At 37.3% G+C, this 18,065-nt stretch overlaps 1 protein-coding gene and 1 long non-coding RNA gene across 6 annotated transcripts in view; one reads left to right on the forward strand and one right to left on the reverse strand.

Annotated features, from left to right (window-relative positions):
- MYPN (myopalladin) overlaps positions 1 to 18,065 on the reverse strand; it is a 63,383-nt gene that overhangs the window by 33,980 nt on the left and 11,338 nt on the right. For 2 of the 5 annotated variants that reach the window (XM_071749074.1, XM_071749075.1), the window contains exons 2-3: positions 11,406 to 11,564; positions 9,241 to 10,176 (exon numbers count right to left, since the gene is read on the reverse strand). In XM_071749074.1, the coding sequence (XP_071605175.1) occupies positions 9,241 to 10,175 (935 nt within the window). In that variant the 5' untranslated portion in view covers position 10,176; positions 11,406 to 11,564. The remainder of the gene's footprint in view (positions 1 to 9,240; positions 10,177 to 11,405; positions 11,565 to 18,065) is intronic. The other 3 variants (XM_071749076.1, XM_071749077.1, XM_071749078.1) reach the window with 2 other exon arrangements.
- LOC139798447 (uncharacterized) overlaps positions 1 to 18,065 on the forward strand; it is a 42,611-nt gene that overhangs the window by 17,684 nt on the left and 6,862 nt on the right. The gene's annotated exons all lie outside the window — the stretch shown is intronic.

An 18,065-nucleotide genomic window follows, 5' to 3' on the forward strand; every position in this document is an offset into this window, starting at 1 on the left:
CCAGTAGGAGGGGAGAGCAAGCCTGATTGCTGTTACTTGGTAATATGGAAAAGAGAAGAGAAAGAAAAAGCTAATAGGTTTGTAGAACCAGATTCAAATTCAATAAGGCAATTTCTAGGTTTTATAGAAAAGGTCTACTACTATGTGTTGGACCTAGAGCTAACTATTTGGGGTAACACTCAAAAATACCTGTATTTTTAGCTAACTAGCTAAATTTAAAAAGTCAAACTAAGGTGGATTCATCTTCACCATAACTTTTTTCATAAACATAAATATAGATATGAAGCTCCACAGAAATAATTTTATTTTCTGTTTCGTGCTACTTTCTTAACTAGGTAGGGTTGATTAATGCCTCTTGTGCATGTATGTGGGCTGTCATACTGATCAAATTATTATTCAATTCATTTTTTAAAATTAATAATTGTTCCATTCATCTTTATTTGGTAACTTGATAAAAGTACCTGCTGGCTCTTCAGTGCATATATAGAAATACTATAAAAGCAATGGCAAATGTATTTAATCTATATATTACAGCATAAGATAAGTTGTGAAAGGAGATGGGTAGGCTTTTGAGTAATAAATTGTAATAATTCATATTATTTGGCTCATTCTGGAAGGCATAGTGATACATTTCAATCTCAGATCATTTACAATAACGTTAATCAATAAATTTATTTAAGTATTCAATTCTATTCAGCTCTTGAAAGCAAAACTTTTAACAACTTTGTGCTAAAAACTGAGAATAAGGAACCCCCCAGTTTAATATCCTGGGGAAAAAAACATATCTAAAAGACAGTCCACACCAATGGAAACCCAAAATTTAATAGAAGTATAATGTCGTATTGAAAAAAGAGCCTCAAAGGGACTATCAGGTGTGAAGGAGCACAGATCTGGAGCTCAAATGCTGATTACATAGCTAAGAAGAAAACCACGCACTATTTGTGCACCATCAGTCTTAGCTGTCCAACAGGGCTTTCTTAAAGTAGACGGGGTATTCCCCAGCCCACTTGGAGTGGCACATTAGTTTAATCTGTAGCTGGACAGTCAAATCACTTGACTGTACAGTTTGGAAAGCTTGGAAAGCTTGGAAAGCATACAGGTCTGTCTGCTGTGGAGGGAAGGTTCTGTGCTGTAGAATGAATCATAACACCATTTCCCCTTTTAGAATGGAAAACCTTTCTCGCTTGAGAACTACAACTTAAAAGTCTTGATTTGTGTTTACATCTGCTTGCTTATCTTATTTTTTGCAAGCCTCCTTTGTAACAAGAATTGAAAAATACATCTAAGAAAATTAATGTTATGAATTAACATTTCTGATTGCAATGGATGGTCATGTGGTAAATATGGTAATGTTCAAAGAGGATGCCAGAAGGGTGTAAAATGTCCCAGCTCTTTCCCTGACATTCATAACTGAAGTGCATTCTTGCTTCACTAAAATGCATCCATCACACTTGCATGGTTTTACCAGTGAGAAACTGGCACTGATTCATGAGGAGAACAGAAGTTATACATTTCTCTTCCATTTGAGCCTTAGGGATCTGATAGACAAAGTCTTGCTTGTCTGGCTGCAGTGCTTTAAAATGTTAAACTCCTGATGTCAACTTCTTTGATGGAGGTTTCTCACTCCAAAGCAGGATGCCAGGTTCATCAGTGTCAAACCTCCCCTTGTTCTGGTCTAATGAAAATGGGTTTGGTCCAGGACAGTAGACATGTGGAGCTAGGAAAACTGAACCATAAAAATTCCCTTATGTATCACTTTAGTAAATGTTAATAACCATGAAAGAAGGGGCTGAGCATTCAGGAGACTACAGCAGCATCTTAAATTGGCACAGGTCTTTGCTTGAACTCAGTGTTGTAAGGGAGTATTCTTCTGTTCCTCTGAAGTTCACTATAGTTATTTTGCTAGGTTTTTCTACGAAGCTGGTGGGCAAAATGAGGTGTTTCATGGTACTTTCTGTCAGTGGACAATCTTCCCTGGACAACACTTTATTCCAGGGTAGCTTTCAGCAGCCATTCCTGCTACTTCTCAAACCTCAGTGGAACTTTTTTAAGGTGCTTTACAGTACAGTGTAAACAGTGTTCTGGATATTAACCAGACCCATACAACATGCAGCACCTTTGAAAATTTAAGAGATGCTGTCATTATACAAAAGGGAGTAATAACATAATCATATATCCTAGGTTGGTAGGTGAGCTAGCACATGTAAAAAATTAAATAAGAAATAACTTACTGCTTGTTCTGGCTGAGAATACAAGTTCACCTAACCCAGCATGCTGTCTTGACAGCTGCCAAGAACAGACACTTGTGGAAGTATAAAAGAAAAGAGCAAGTACATATGTGTGTATATTCATACATTTCTCTGGAGTATCCAAATATTCTCCTTATCCTCTTTCTCCCTTTATCTTTCATCTACCATTCTCTGCATCTTTTTAGAACTTGTGAAGCAGCACTAAAGCAGCACTTAGAAGTCATTTTTAAAAGGCAAAATCACTGCTCTTAAAATGGTTATTTTCAAACTACCTTTCTTTTAAAGGATTTCACTGTCACAGTACTATTACCATTATTTTCTAGCAGATTAGATTGCATGGTTCTTAATGAACATTTAGTCTGTAAATCCTGCTTTTTTATTTGTGTCATCTTTACTATTACACTTCTGTTCAAAACACATTTCCTTTAAAAATAATGATCTTTCTAGCTTCTTCTAATTGAGCTATAGTGTTCCTATTCCATCATGGTCCAGTCAGGAACCTTCAGATCCTCTAGTACAAAACTCTTCAGAAAGAAGGAAAAGCTACATCTGTTTTAGACTTTGCCGATAGGGACTTGACCAAGTCTGGTGTTGTCCCCACTAATAATTAGATATGATGGGGGTTTTTTTAGACTGGCTCCCCAGAAAAGCTTGTTAAATTTGCTCTTTTTTTTTTTTTTCAGTGATGATCTTATAAAAGTGTAAATACTGACAACAGAGCTAGTAGTGGGATCCTTGGTATGCAGAGCACAAGCACCTAGTGCATGGGGTAGAGGAACAGCACTGCCAGGAGTAAGTAGAGGACATATTTAGCAGCTCCAAGGGAAAAGTATGTGCATTATAGGGTTAATTGAAAAGGTCCTTTGAAATTGATTAGTGCCATTTCATACCTGGAAATTATTAAGGATTCCTCTGATCCTTAAGGGGCAAATTTTTAAAATTCTTTATACAGTATAGTTAGTTCTTCTGTGGTTCTTGAGATTTGCAATTAGTGATAATTGACAACATTTTCAGGAGAGAACACGTAAGGTTTATGTACAGTTGTATGACTACAAGCACAAAGTTGGTCAATGATTGTACAAGTTGCCTTTTAGGTGTGTAATTCATGTAGGCATCTCTGTACTTTGGGAAGTGAGCCATGGCACTTACTCATGCCTTTTTATATACCTACCTCATGCCTCTTCCTTACAGTGAGTCTTGTTTTAGTGTTTTACCTTCATCAGCTCAAAAAACTATTAAAGATAATACCTATATTCTAGAATTTGATCTCATTTTCAGCAGCATTTTTTCAGGGCATTAAAATAGCTTAGGTAGCAGAGTGATATTTTTGTATCTGCTCCACATGTTTTTGTGTAACTCTTCACTGCTTTATGTGACAAATAAAGCAAAACATATTACACAAAATGCTGAGATATTATCACCAATAAGAATATAGAGAACTCTTTCTATTCCTACTGATCAGCTTTTCCAATTAATCTGTTGTGTTTGTGTAGAGATAAGACTGTATTGCATGCCTTTGTGAGGCACAGCTCTGATTTCCTATAAGCAAAATTAAATATACCATGTAAGCTATTTTTTCCAGTTATTTTAGTAGTATGTGAGTAGTATTTTCCTTTAGTAGACTTAGACAGACAATGAAGCAGGAGGTAATTCTATTATTTGCATCTATTTTTTCCTTTGACGAGTCCAAAATTTGCAGCTTAAGTGATTTAAAGCTTCAGTAATGATCTTCGGTTTCTCTTTGCAGTGCTTATAAATGAAAAACAATTCTGTCTTGTAAAATTAAGCTTTTACATAAAGCTTTGGTATGGCCATATCTCCTTGCTCGTTAACACCTTGTTTTATTCTAACAATCAAAATGTTGTACGTGGTAGCAATGAAATGTCAGTTCCATGGGGGCTTCTGATGCTGAGATAAGTAGCATGACTGAAGTAGCAGCACTCTCTGTCACTGGCATTTCATTCCTGCCATGAATTGTAATGATAGCTTCATCATACAAGGCAGGTTCACTTTAAGCACAACCAGTGTCATCTGCTGTGCCAAATCCATCCTATGCCTTAATCTGTTGACTTGGTTGGAGTTGCATGTAAAAGAAGTTTGGCTTTCTAGAGTTCGAGCATTAAAACAATAAATCTTTTCATCTGGCAGCCAGGAAAAAAACAAACAAACCACCTTGGAGCTTAAGTGATTTCAGCCTCTAAAACTCTGTGATTGCTTTCAGATCTAGTCTTAAACAGGGCAGCACTAAAATGCACTTTTTAAGCCTTGTATGCCTATGTTAAAGAATGTTTTCATGGAAACCTTATGACATGCAGCCTGTTTTTAGAACATCAAATCCTTATGACACTTCCAGGAGAGCTGGGTATGCCAAGCCATGCAATGTGATTCATAAGTAAAATTAACCTTGGAGTGATGTGCCAAACAGTTTGGGAAAATGTAGGCCTCTCTGAGCTTCAGGGAATAAGGAGTGCTCTCCTCACTGAGGAGTGAATGTCACACCTAGCATTACTCATAACAGAAACAGGTCTTTAGAAGGAAGCATGAGGAGATCATCAAAACCTTTAACACTCTGGAAATATGCTACACACTTCTTTTAAATGTTTATTTCTAACCTGCAGTATAGTCAGAGTAAAGCAATCAATCAATAATTGTAGTAGTGCTCTTTAATTAAGAGCTAATGTTTGAGCTAGCTAGAGGCCCATATACTACAGTATAAATATTTGTTCATTTCTTCTATGTCATTGCATTCAGCTGATGATACTGAAAAATGAGTGATGTCTCACTGAGACTTCTTTCTAGATAGGTAGCCTTAACAAGCTTTTTCTACATGTAGGTTTGTTCCATTGAGTCTGAGTTATCCTAAAAAGACTGGAGAGGTCTAAGCAGGATTTAGCTTTCCATATGCTGACACTTTCAAATCAGTTCCCATTTTCTTCTCTTGCTCCACCATCCAGTTTTCAGTTGCTCAGTGAGCCCTTGTATACACTAGATAGTTCCCTACCAAGCCTGTTGCCAATAATCTTTTGACCCTGATCCATCATAAATGTCATTTACACTATGTTTACATAGTCAGCTTTGATCCTTACTGTCTTGCTTTCAAACATGGTATCTGTCTACTGTAATTTCCAGTGTTTTCCCTTTGTGTGATCAGCTTCTTTCTAAATATCCCATCTCTAATTTCTCTCCTATAATCCCCATTACATCAGTTTACCCATCTGGTTGCTTCTAGTGTTGACTGAGAAACTACATTACAGAGCTTGTTGAATCTTGTCCTTGTTTCACAATGCTCTGGATTCCACAGTACTGCCTCAACATTGCAAGTATATATATTGTATTCTTTCCATGGTTAGGAAGTCCATTTTAAGTCAAAGGATACAGGCAAGCATGAATTTGCATGTGTGTGTCCAAAGGATGCTTGTTCACTGAGCTTGGTCATTCAGCTAAATTAAAGGAAGAAGAAATCGTGCCTTCAAGTGGGTCAGAATTAAGCTTTCTTTCATCAGTTGCTACCTTGCCAGTTAGTCCTTTCTTGGGAATACTGATTTTTATATCTCACTTGCTTATCTATTAGAATTTTTCTCTCCATGCTCAGCTTCACAATGAACTAACTCATCACAAACCCTTGAAGTCCCTCAAAGCAAGACAGATGCCAATTCTGAGCCCAGTTCTGGACACAGTTCCACAGCTTTGGCCAACAAGGTGCTTACTTCACTGTTTTGGAAGCTTTGCACAGCAAATCAGAGACAAGCACTATTTTTAGTAAAATAACCCCATGTTCTAATTGTTCCTGTGGTTAATGGAAGGCATACCACATTGTATTTGCTGATTTCCTCATGCTGTAGCATTGACAAAAAAGGCCATGATCACTAGAAACACATGGACATTTATCAGTCAGGCACATGATTTTTTTACACCCTTTCTTAAGTGTTATTCCTACATTGGTAGAATTGAAATAATCTTGGATGAACAGGACAAAAGTTTTGTTTAAAACTGGTTCTGATCAGGAATCCCTGTTCAAGCAGATGAAATTCACAGCTTTCTCCTTAATACAGCACATCCATACACACATGCAAAAAACCCTTAAAACACAAGGGAAGAGAGAGCTCAAACTTGGCCCCTCGAGGTTTAGCTTTTATTTGTTAGTTTAAATTGTGAAAATGAAAGTTGAGCCTGAACTTTCTCTTGAGATGATCTGTTTGGGACTGATTTTCCCAACGAGACTTTGTCCCTGATGGTACTTCCCTTGGCCTTAGGGCATCCAGTTGTGAGTTCTGGACTTGTGTGTTGGCTCCACAAAGATCCTGGTCTGGCTACAAGTACGAGTCAGTAAACTAGGTGTGCATTTCTGTTTGGAGCAGTATGGTGCCTGACAGCAGTGTAGTATAATTGGAAAAGTATTCTATAAAAGTGTAGCAGCTCCTGCACTGGCTGTCATTCATTAAAGTAGCTTATTTTATTATTTGAAATAAACAGAAACAAATGTTGGAAAAGAAATTTCAATAGAAAAGCTTTGATTTTGTGGGACAAAAATAGCCTCAAGTTACAAAGATAACTGTCATCTAGTTCTGTGGAGTCTGGCCATCCCTGGATACCCCACGAGATGAGTCACTGTTCCTGAGTTCTCAGATCTGCCCTTGTGAAGCTTCAGTGACTGTATAGTGTCAGCTGCTAATTCAGATGGTTGTTAAATGCCTAAACTTAGATGTCATGAACACCTTGACAGTTTTATGTGTGTGTGTGTGTGTGTCAAAGGCATGGGCATGATGTGCTGTTTTAAGGATAGTGTTATGGCCTTCAGAAGAAATACATAAATATAACATTGTGCACCAGAGTATATATCTATAAACAAGCAATGCAGTGTTCATTTTTTCTGAATACAGAGAAAACCAGATGGAGTTTCTATACAGATCAATGTGTATAAATGAAGATTATTTCAGTTGTTTTCTTTGTACTATGAACTATGAATGATGACAGAAAAAAAAAAAAAGTAAAGATTCTCATGACCAGGGATCCTACTGACATTTTGAATCAAATCAAATAAAGAAGATTTAACAAGTCAAGTGCCTAGAGAAATAGGTCTCAATGTCTTTGTAAGCAAGTTGTCTTCACAGGGTGTAGGTAATCATAGAATTACAGAATGTTAGGGGTTGGAAGGGACCTCAAGAGATTGTATCAGTGGGTTGGTAATATTTCCTGTCTGTTTTCTGTTAGAAACCCCAATTTCTGGCACTGTGTTCTCTTTTAATCAGACTCCTCTATGAACTTAAGAGCTGACATTTATAATGGCATAAACTCTGCAAAAGGAATGGCAAAAATTGTTAATTTAAGCAGTGAGTTTAGATATGAAGCACAGTAGAAAGAATATTCTTCTGAAACACCAGCTTTAGAAGACATCCCTCTTCTATAAAAAAGATCTTTTAGTCCTTTGGAAGTGCACATTCCTGTCATGGACAAGGGACCCTTTGTGGCATCTGTATAAAGCACTGAGAATGTGCATATTACTACTGAAGGCACTAGTGGGGCAACATGGTCTGACAGTCACCTGGGTGATCCTGTGCACTGGTAACTTCTTGTCTTCATGACAAGACTGTCCATAACAGAGGGTTTATTTGTAGATACTTCTTCCTATCTACTTAATAGTGCATTTTAAAACCTTATCCCTTCTGAAAAAATTAGCAACTGGTGTGCCAGAAATCCAAGGGAATGGAAGACAAAGATTCTTTACCACAACAATCTTTGGAGCTTCCATCTTTGGATGTTGAGATTTCATTGACAAGTTTTCATTTGATGATCATAACTATTAGTTCAGTGAGAAAGATTATAGGAGGTGTTGACTGCAGAAGTGGTAGTAGTGCTGTACTCAGTTTTGTTGAAGAATATGATGATGATGGTCTGACAACTGGAAAAAGTGGACCATCTGTGAGCCTTAGAGTCCTTTAACTTGGTGCTGCAGATGAAAATATTCCTTTTCAATATCTAGAAAAGCAACACAGGTTTCTAAAATGCCTATATAAGGATAGGCAACCATTTGTTCTAAGGATATTTATTTATCATCTATTTATGATACTGCAGATATTAGGATGTGTAGTACATCTCTAAGATAGAATTTTTCTTTCTATTGGATTGGTACAGCCCCAGCAAAGGAAATGTAATTCCACCAGTGTGGCAGGTCAATTTGACTAAAGAGCTTTATATGAACAAACTTAGAATTAGAAATGCTGATAAGATCTAAGAATTTCCAAGATAAATTAAAAAGCAACACTGATCTGTTTCTCATTCCACTGATGTAAATGATGAATAAAGTGTAGCTTTTTCACATTTCCCTTAATCTCCAGTGATCTTCACAAATGTCACTTATTTAATTTTCAAAATCCTCATAGATACATGTGAAAAGTGAAGCATCAGGGTTGGCAGGCTGGTCACACAACATGAGTAAGTATCAGTTAATAAGAGTGTCTTATAATTGATAAAACAAAAGTGTTTCTCCTAAGGTCACAGCAGAGTAATTGTCAGCTCAATTACAACTGAACTGCTGCTGATTATTGCTATAAAAACTTAAATTAACTCCTTTCCTCTCTTTTCCTGTATGGATGGCTTTGTTTTATAGCATTCTATGTTCACTTATCTCAAATACCCTCAGACATCAGTATGAGATATCATGGCCATTGGTATTTTTAGCAAGTTAAAACCATTTCCATAAAGATCCATAACATTTCTTACTAAGGAGTGATTTCTTACTTTCTTTTAGCTAAACAAGTACAGTATTTGAAAATAGTTCTTTAAAATTTAAATTTTAAAATGCAAAAATACATTGTCTATTTTTTTTCCTTAATTAATTTAATTTCCTTTTTTTCCTTAATTAATTTAAACACACAAGTTCAAGAGACTTCTGTTACAGTTTACTGAAATATACTCATCAAAACATCTGGAAGGAGCACGGTATACACTGACTGTTACAGAAATACAAATGACATGTGCAGAATATGTTTACCTGACTTCAGGTGCTGGGATTCCTACCACAATGCAGTCCAATTGCACTTTGGTTCCTTCAGGAACTTCCCTGCTCTTCAGTTTTTGAGTAAAGCACGGTGGTTGCCCAATAGCCTCATCAGAAGATACAGATGCAGATTCCGACTCTGTTTTTAGCTCTGCGCTTGTTAACTGATTGATAGATTCCAAGTTTGCAGCCTGTTGGTCATCTGTTTGTTCAAATGTTTTCTCTGCTTTGTTTTCCAAGTCTTGAGGTATTGGAATGGAAAGCCTTTCTCTGTTTTCTGATGTGCTAGGTAGGCAAAAGCTACCTTTTTGAGCAGACTTGTTTTTAGAATCCATTTTGCTTCTGTAGTTTTTGCATGTTCGGGGTCTTATTCTTTCAGAGTTGTGAGCTTTGAAAAGTGATGAGAGCTCTTCAATAAAATCTGCTGCCTTATTGAGGAATTCCTTTTTTGACTCCGATTCAGATGGGAGATGTTTTTTTAGATCTTGAGAGCTCCCTTTTGAACCTTTTGTATCTCTGACATGGTCCTGACAAAAGTTTGAGTGCAGGCCGTTGTCTGATGTTTTCAAAGCCGTAGACTGGGCCATCTGTTTGTGTTTTCCCGTGTTTTTCAGCTGATCTGGGGGATGCTGTAAATGTGCCTGAAGCTCATCCTGTTTGATTTCCAGTGGATTCTGATCAATAGCTTGTCTTGCCAAGTTTACACTTTCATCTAGTTCTTCTTGGCTCAAAAAGTCAGAGAGATCTGGAAGGTCATCTTGAGCAGCCACCTCATCTGAATCACCAGAAGCGTTGCCGTAATGAAAATTATGGGAAGCTGTTTCTGATCTGTTTCTTTCACTCTTCCCTTGAGGTTTAGTTTCAGCTAAATAGCTTTCTCTCAGAAGTTGAGATATTGAAGTTGAGGATTCTAAACTGTCGTCTTGCATGCTGCCAACAAAAAGGACAAATAGGACCACACCTCATCAATAGCAATTTTTTTTTCATTGCACACAGTTACAGGCTTCTGAAAAGCAGAACACATCACTTTCAAAGTGCATCTGTGTGCTGAATAGTAACATCTAAGTATGGCCTTGTTTTAGCAGTCTGCTTCTGTACATACTGACAGATACTGTTGCCTTTACCCAATAAAATCCATCTTTTATCACTTTCTACTGTTGGTAGCCTTACATAGCTGAAACAGCTGCAAAGGTGGTAGTTTATACTCTGTTCCAGGCAAAACTTGAACTACAGAGCTATTAATGGAGTTCCAACGTTAAATCTTTGTCATTGTTACATGTGTTTTTTAGCCAAGAAACAACCTTAACAGGGAAATAAGATGCTGGATATTTCAAGGACTGAAAGTTGCAAGAGAATACCAGTACTTTTAAATTAACTTAGCTTGAAAGACACTGAAATAGTAAGTAAATGAATCCTCAAGAAACATTTGAGGGATGAGAGGAGGAAGGAGAACAAGATACATACTACTATCATATTCTTGTTTGCATTTTGAGACCTTAATCCCTCTGCCTGAGGCACAATTTGTTATACTGAAGTACTTTATCTTACATAGATATTTGGTACCTTAGATTTATTGCTTGTTTTGCTAATATGAAAAAGCAAAATCACTAATTCAACAAAGGCATCTAAAAAAAAAAAAAAAAAAAAAAAAAAAAAAAAAAAAAAAAAATTGATAAGTTTGTGCCTGTACAAAAAGTTAAAAATAAAATACTGTATAAAATATGTGCTTCTAAGCACCTAGTGTAGTCCTTGCAACCGAGCAAGAGTGCAATATTAACTGAACACTTGGCATTAAATTGTCTGGTTTCAGTGAAGCTGTGGCACGTAAGAAAACAGTGATTTGGGAAGCCCACATGAGATAAGGTTCTAAGCTATTTCATGACAGGACAGAGTGTGTAATATCACCTCCTAAGAGAACAAAGAGGTCTCCATGAGGCTTAAATCCCCTGCTCCATGGGTACTTCTTTTGCTTGCTCAGCTTTTGCTTTTTACACAGCTGGGCAATCTCACTGAAGCCAAACATGTTTAGGGGTTATACTATCTGGTTCATGTGCTGGTAGCTTACTATGTGCTGTAAAGGTCACAGCTAAAGCTACAGTTTCAACTCTGACGAGTTTAAATACATTCTAACATAAGGAGTTTGCAGCCTGGAGACAAACCTGGCAGGTGAATGAACTGCAGACCTAGGATTAGCTGTCACATAGGGCAAGTTTTCTTCAGACCTCCTCCCCACCCGTGTGCCAGTCTGTATCTACTTCAGCAAGGAAGAGGCAGAGCCCCAGCCAGCGCTTTTCTCTGCACCGTCCAGCTGGTTTAGCCTGAAAAAAGAGAGCAGTGTGTGCTCTTAGTGGCATATCAGGGAAAGTGCCTTGTCTCAGGATATCTCTGGAGGGATGCAAGTCCACTCCAACCTCACTGCATGTGTCTAAGGCTAAGTTACACGCCCCAGCTGTATGTATTCTTCTGTAGCTTTACATGCTACATCGGAAAGCTGTATTTTACATAGTTGCAAAATTTAGTTTGCTATATTTCTTGTCCTCTTTCTAAACCAGGGAATGCCACCCCTTCGTTTCATCTCCATTTCTCTAAAGCTCATCAGAGCTGAAAAAAAAAATGATGCAAGTCTTCAGAGAATACTGGACACTAAGGAGGAAAGGCAAGTGGAGGCATAATTGTAACGTGTGATCAGAACCTGTCATAGTCAAATGAAGTTAAAGAGCTCCTTCAGTAGTTTTGTTGAGAAGATATATGAAAATCATCTGACTATTTAGGGTTTAATTTTTCTCTGTTGTATAGATATCGTGTGACTTTCTCATTTAAGTGCTATGTTTGTTTCAACAGAATTTAATCCCAGTGCAGCTTTTCTGCAGATAGCCACGGTAAAGCAACTGCTTGGTTAGCATGGTACTTTGAAACTTTGTTCTTGGTCTTGCATATCTTTTATTCATCTTTTGGAAAACTATTCAAAACATGAAAGAAAGTTTCTGTTAATTCCCTTAAGGAGTGCTGCTGCAATATGAAGACATGCTCTCACAAAAGATGTATTTATATTGGCAAAACAGTTCTATAATTATAATTTTTGCAAAAAAGTACAATGAAGAAGCCACTCTCTGATAGCAAAAGGAGGCATGTTACAAATTAGTGCAAAATCAGAGTTGCCTATACCTGGGGAAAATTTTAAATGGTGGAGGAAATTAAAGTAGGAAAATTTAAAAATCCTTTTACTCATGGTTCCTTTTGGGTAGTTGTAATGCAGCAGTTCAGCCATACATGGAAGAACGAAACCTGTTTTTTTGTCACAGTCTTGAGTGAACATGCAGGAAGCAAATGATTAAATTGTTGGTTCAAACCCATCTCTGCTCCTCTGAGGGCAGTTCAGCAGTTGTGAAAGGAACAAAACAAGCAATTCCCTAGCAAAGGAGCTGGAACAACTTCCTTCTTTCTGCCCATCAGACCAGAAGGGGTAGAAGGGAGCAGAATGCTCCTTCTGGTGTTGTGAAGCAAGATACTGCTGAAAATTAATCTGACAACAAATTCTAAATGTTTAGAGGGCCATCACTTTTCTTCAGAGCCCACCTGGAGTCAGAATATTATATCTAATTCTTCTCTATTTTGAGCTTCCATAGAAGATAGCTATTTATTCTATTTTTAGGAAAGACAAAGTTGGGTACTAATAAAATATAGCAATTGAAGACAGTGCTTGGCTGTTTCAGTTTCAAGATATTTTGAATTATGTGCTATTTCTAATAAAATGAAAAATATTAAGTTTTGGCAAATGTTGCTGTGGGGTTACCAGGCAATCTAGTTGCAACTATTAATGATGCCTTGCTTATACCTTGAGAAATGTCCAGTTTCTTTTTTTTTTTTTTTTTTGTACAAGGAGCTAAATTCTGCAAGGACTTCAGATGACTGAGGGAAGCACTGGGTAGGCTGAAGCCATTCAGATTTCAGTCAGGGGAGGCAAGCTTTGGTTCAAACGAGAATATGTACAGAGTCTGGCAGTGTCTCTGGGCTTGATAGCAATAAGGCTGAATTAAATATCTTTTCTAAAATATCTATTAAACCATCTTTTTACTGAGTGAAAAGGTGTCACCAGAGGAACTACTATACTACTACAGATTTTATTAATGATAATAATAATTTAGCCTTCCTACAGCCAAAATTGGAATCTACACTCCAAAATCAAGATAGAGCCTTGAATTCAGGCTTTCTCTTTGCCTGAATTTCTGGGTTGCTTAAGACTGAGATATGGAATTGGCCTTGATATGCCTTGAATTTCCTCTTTAATTTGTCCTCATTGGGACTTTGGAACAAAGTGTCTTTGTGGCTGCACAAAACCCATGCCACAGACCCCTGGTGTGCAGCAGCACAGAAAGCTGGCACTGAGTGGCAGGGCACAGAACTGCTGCTGCATCATGGAACTAGCAAAGCATACACAGTAATTGCTGATATCTCTGCTGAGCAGATAACTACAGATAACTTTGTTGAGGTAGCAGTAAGGACAGATTCTAGTAAAAACACAGTAGACAGCAGTCTGTGGTGTCAATGAAAGCACCATTAATTTTGCAGACTGTGAACATCAGTTTAACAATGAACCAGCATCAAGAGGAGGAATTGCAATGATACTTACAAATAATAGCCCTAAACTGACGTTATTTAGGACTGAAAATGATTACTGACTCCAGCAGTACTCCACTCTTGACTGGTTCATTGCTCACAACACCAAAGAGGGCAACTTTTTTTTTTTTGCTTTCCTGGGACATAAAGAGCAGTGACTTGGCCACTCATAATCTTGAGAGGCATGACAGGATTCACAAACAAAAATGACTGCATGAACTTCTTCAGTCTACTAGTTCAGTTTCTACTGGCCAACTAGTTGTACAAGCTTTCTGGGTTTCCAAGAACCTATATCAATGACAATGTTCTCTAATTAGCTAAGTGACCTTTAGGATAAAATATTCACAAAGGTAGAATTTGTTTCCACAGTTTGTTTTCATAGTGACTTGACCTAAAAATGCTTACATGGAAGGTAGGAAAATTTGCACCACCAGAAACCTGAGCACTATTACACCAAACCCTTTCATTTCCTCTTGTTTGAGGCTTGTTAGCCTGGTGAGTCTAACTGACTGGTGGGGTATCACTGAAAGAATCTCAGATTTGACCTAATAAAAAAGCAGCAGTGAAATCTCAGATCTCAGCAAAACTGAAGGGAATCCTGCATATATCTGAATGTAGATCCTCTGTTGTATTTGGTGAGAGGCAGCTTTTTTTTTCTTTTTTTTTTTTTTTTTTTTCAAACACTCCTTCACTTCACCATACTAGTGGCTATCCGCAAATTACAGATTTAATGCAAAATGTATTTAAACATTTTTTTTGGCCTTTGGTTGTAGTTAACAAGGAGTAATTTAATCGGTACATGTTGTTCCTGTCTAGCTTTCTACCTTGAGACTGCTTTTGTATGAACCCCCAGTACTGGAGCAGCTTGCAAACTGCTGCTGCTGTCTCTGCACCTTTGTGTTCCTCACACAGCAAGGCTCTGGCCCCGTGAGCCCAGCACCTCTGTTCAGAAACTGTCAAGTTGAGCAGATATTAGAAGTTTTATCCTTTTCTGTTTAATTGACTTGTACATAAATTTACCCACAGGCTACTGAACACAAACAGTTGTATGGGTGTTTCAACAGTATGGTTACAGCTGTGGAAAACAAGCTAGGAGATGACACAACTGGTTTGTCTTGGAGATGTCTAATGATGACAATCACATTCTTACATTATCCCAGTTTCTGTTACTGTCTGTGACATAGGCAACAGGCATAGGAAAGGTTAGGTGGGAGCAGAGGACTAAGATTATCTGTCCCGGGTGTGTTTAGGGGGGTGAGTGTAAGATATTTTTAATAATTGTATTTAGAAAGCTATGTACAAGAAGGTGCTTTACTTTTCTGTTTTAGACATACTGGTAGTTTTGAATTCCATTCCGTGTAGTGAATCAAATAAGAAACTCCCATTTCCAAGTAATGTATTTCAATAATGGAAAATAGAGTGCCTCCAAGCCCAGGAGTGTAACAACTTCTGATGGAGATAAAATCCCTCTAAGAACAAGTAGGCTAAAGGTTATGCCCATGTTTAGGAAACATCCTACTTCTTTTCAATATAATCTCTTTAATGTTCTAAGTATACTTTGCATTTTCTTCTCTCTTTAATATATTTTATAAATTCCAGACCTTAAAATTCTCATAAGATTGTAAGTCTAAAAGGGGTTGGTAGCTGTTTCTTGCTGACTGTTGCATACTTTCACAAACAGTGAAAAGGCTGCTGGTGGTGGCAGTGTTTTACTTAGCTTCACATACTGTGGCTCTTTGCCTTAATGTGAACGTCTGCTGTTCAAGGAATTTTTTTAATAGCTGTTTAAACTGATGCATGGCTTCTACTGCTTGTGTTCAGAAAAATAAGTAGAATCAAGCCCTCTTCTGTAGATTAAACCTCTATTCATCCAGCTTCTGCCTTGTAGTACATTGCAGAATAGATATGGAGCATCTTCACTTCATCTGCCCAAGATTTAGTTGTAGCTGTGAACTGAATTACTGCCTCACACCTTGCAGCCCTTGTATTTGTAAATGCCATGCAGTTAAGTTTTTTTAAGTAGTTTTCAGGTAAAATGCAAAGTTTTCCTCTACAAACTGGAATCTTAAACCTTGAAAAGTGTTCCCTGTGAAAGGACGTTGCCTTCTAAAAAGAAAGGGGAAAAAAGAGAAAGGAAGGGAAGAAGGACAAAGAAAAGGGAAGAAAGGAGGGAAAGGAAAAGGTAAATACAGAATATCCAATATTTAGAATTTTTGGGAAATTTCATTATTTTTAATGGCTTGGCAGTTGAATGGCTTCATGTTTCAAGTATTTGTGATAGTTGATCAGAGCCTGAACTGATAAAACTCCTAAACTAATTTTAAAGGGAAATTGTAATCTGGATTTTATTACAAAGGTCATTATAGAACTGAATTATCTACATGGTTACATATATAACCTATGTGTAGTAAAGATATTATGCTGGAGTAATAAATAATTTGAATTTACAGAGATATAATTTAACATGTGAATTAGTTATGAGCATTAGGTAAATAATGTCAAACCACAAGCAAGTGATTTGAAGATGGAAATATTTAAGAGTTTAGCTTTCTATTTAGACTGCTTTTTGTGGTGATGTTTGTTTCTAACACAGCTCTTTTCCTATTAACCAGAGCCAAGGCAACTCAGAGTGTTAACAAATGTTAAAGCCTTAAAAACACCTATTTCGCTTTAAGAAATTTTAATGAGCCTTAATAGCACCTGTCTTGCACGCAGTGAGATTTGTCCTTCTGGTGCTAGAAATGTGAGAGATTAAACGTATTCTTCATTACCACTGTATTTTGCCCCTAATGTGTTACCCTTCCTGCTGACAAAATAATCATACAGCCCACAAAAGATAAAAGGAGTTGGAATTTGTCATCTCAGAGATGGGATGGGATAAATCCTCTCTCCAGGTAATTCAGCAGGAGACACTGCAAGAGGCCTGTGTGCACTTTGGTGTCATGCCTTGGCCTGGGGCCTCAGTGTTACAGTAGTGAGCACCCTAAGCACCAATCATTAATAAATGATAAATGATGATAAATAATCAAATTATTAGTTTAAATCAACTAATCATGTAATGAAAGTACTTCTTTTTCTTTCTACTCTGATCACAAAATGTCTTTATTTTTTCTTAATTAATGTTGCCCCTTAGTAGTTCTCAAAATGAGAGCTGAGACCTATTCTTACCCATGTCTCAAGTTCTCTAACCTCCTCAGTGCATCTCCTTGAACTGCCAGGTAAACATTATCTTCAAGAAACTACATATAAAGTCAAATTTAAACTGAAATAAATTTAATCTCTTTTTTAAATTAGAAAGTCAAATAGGAAAGCAGGTGATGGCTGCCCTTGAGACCTCCCTGGGATGCTCTTTCATCCTCCTCTCCACTTGGCCTGTAAAGGCTGGGCCCCAGATGTCAGGACAAGCTCTGAATGTGGTACTTCAAGTACTCGTAATATAGGACAAATTTTTTAATGATTGAAGTAACTTATGTAGTCCAGTTTCCTTCAAGAACTGCCCATATGAGAACGAAATTATATGAAAGGCCCAAAAAGACACAGCAGAGGTCCACAATTTGGTGCTGAATGTACATACAGAAGTCCTCAATGGAAAATATAACTAATAAGCAACTATTTTGTTACCCTGGTTCAAACCCAGGGACACCATTCTGCAAGCCTTTCATGACTAGAACAGCAAATCCACTTTCATGGGCTGTGACCCAAATGATTTAAACTAGGTCATTTCCATTATTCCTGCCAGCAGCATGCACAAGCAGTTCAGAAATCCACAAATGTCTATGGCTGAGGACTACTGTACAGTTTTAGTTTGGGACTGAAGCCACAGCCTAGCTCTCAGTGTTAAAAAATGATTTATCTATTACATGAGTTCAGTCTCGACTGATGAATTACAGCAATGCATAAAGTGCTGTAATGAGAATTTGCACAACTTAAAACGATGAGCAAAACTCTATTCTACCCATGTGTGTAAGTGGCACCTATGTCAAGGGAATGGTACTCAGGTATCTAAAGACTGAACAGCTGACTATTTGTGCAGTCACACTGAACAATCACAAACTGCACATAGAAAAGCCCTGAAAAGCAGGGCTATGCAAACTACATGACATTTGCACAACTTTTTGTCTGGTAATTTCAAATCTATGGGCTGTTTTCTTTTTAAAATGACATTTACTTTTCATACAAATACTGGTTCCTAGTGAATAATA

The sequence above is a fragment of the Heliangelus exortis genome, chromosome 7, assembly GCF_036169615.1.
Source record: "Heliangelus exortis chromosome 7, bHelExo1.hap1, whole genome shotgun sequence".
NCBI lineage: Eukaryota > Metazoa > Chordata > Aves > Apodiformes > Trochilidae > Heliangelus > Heliangelus exortis.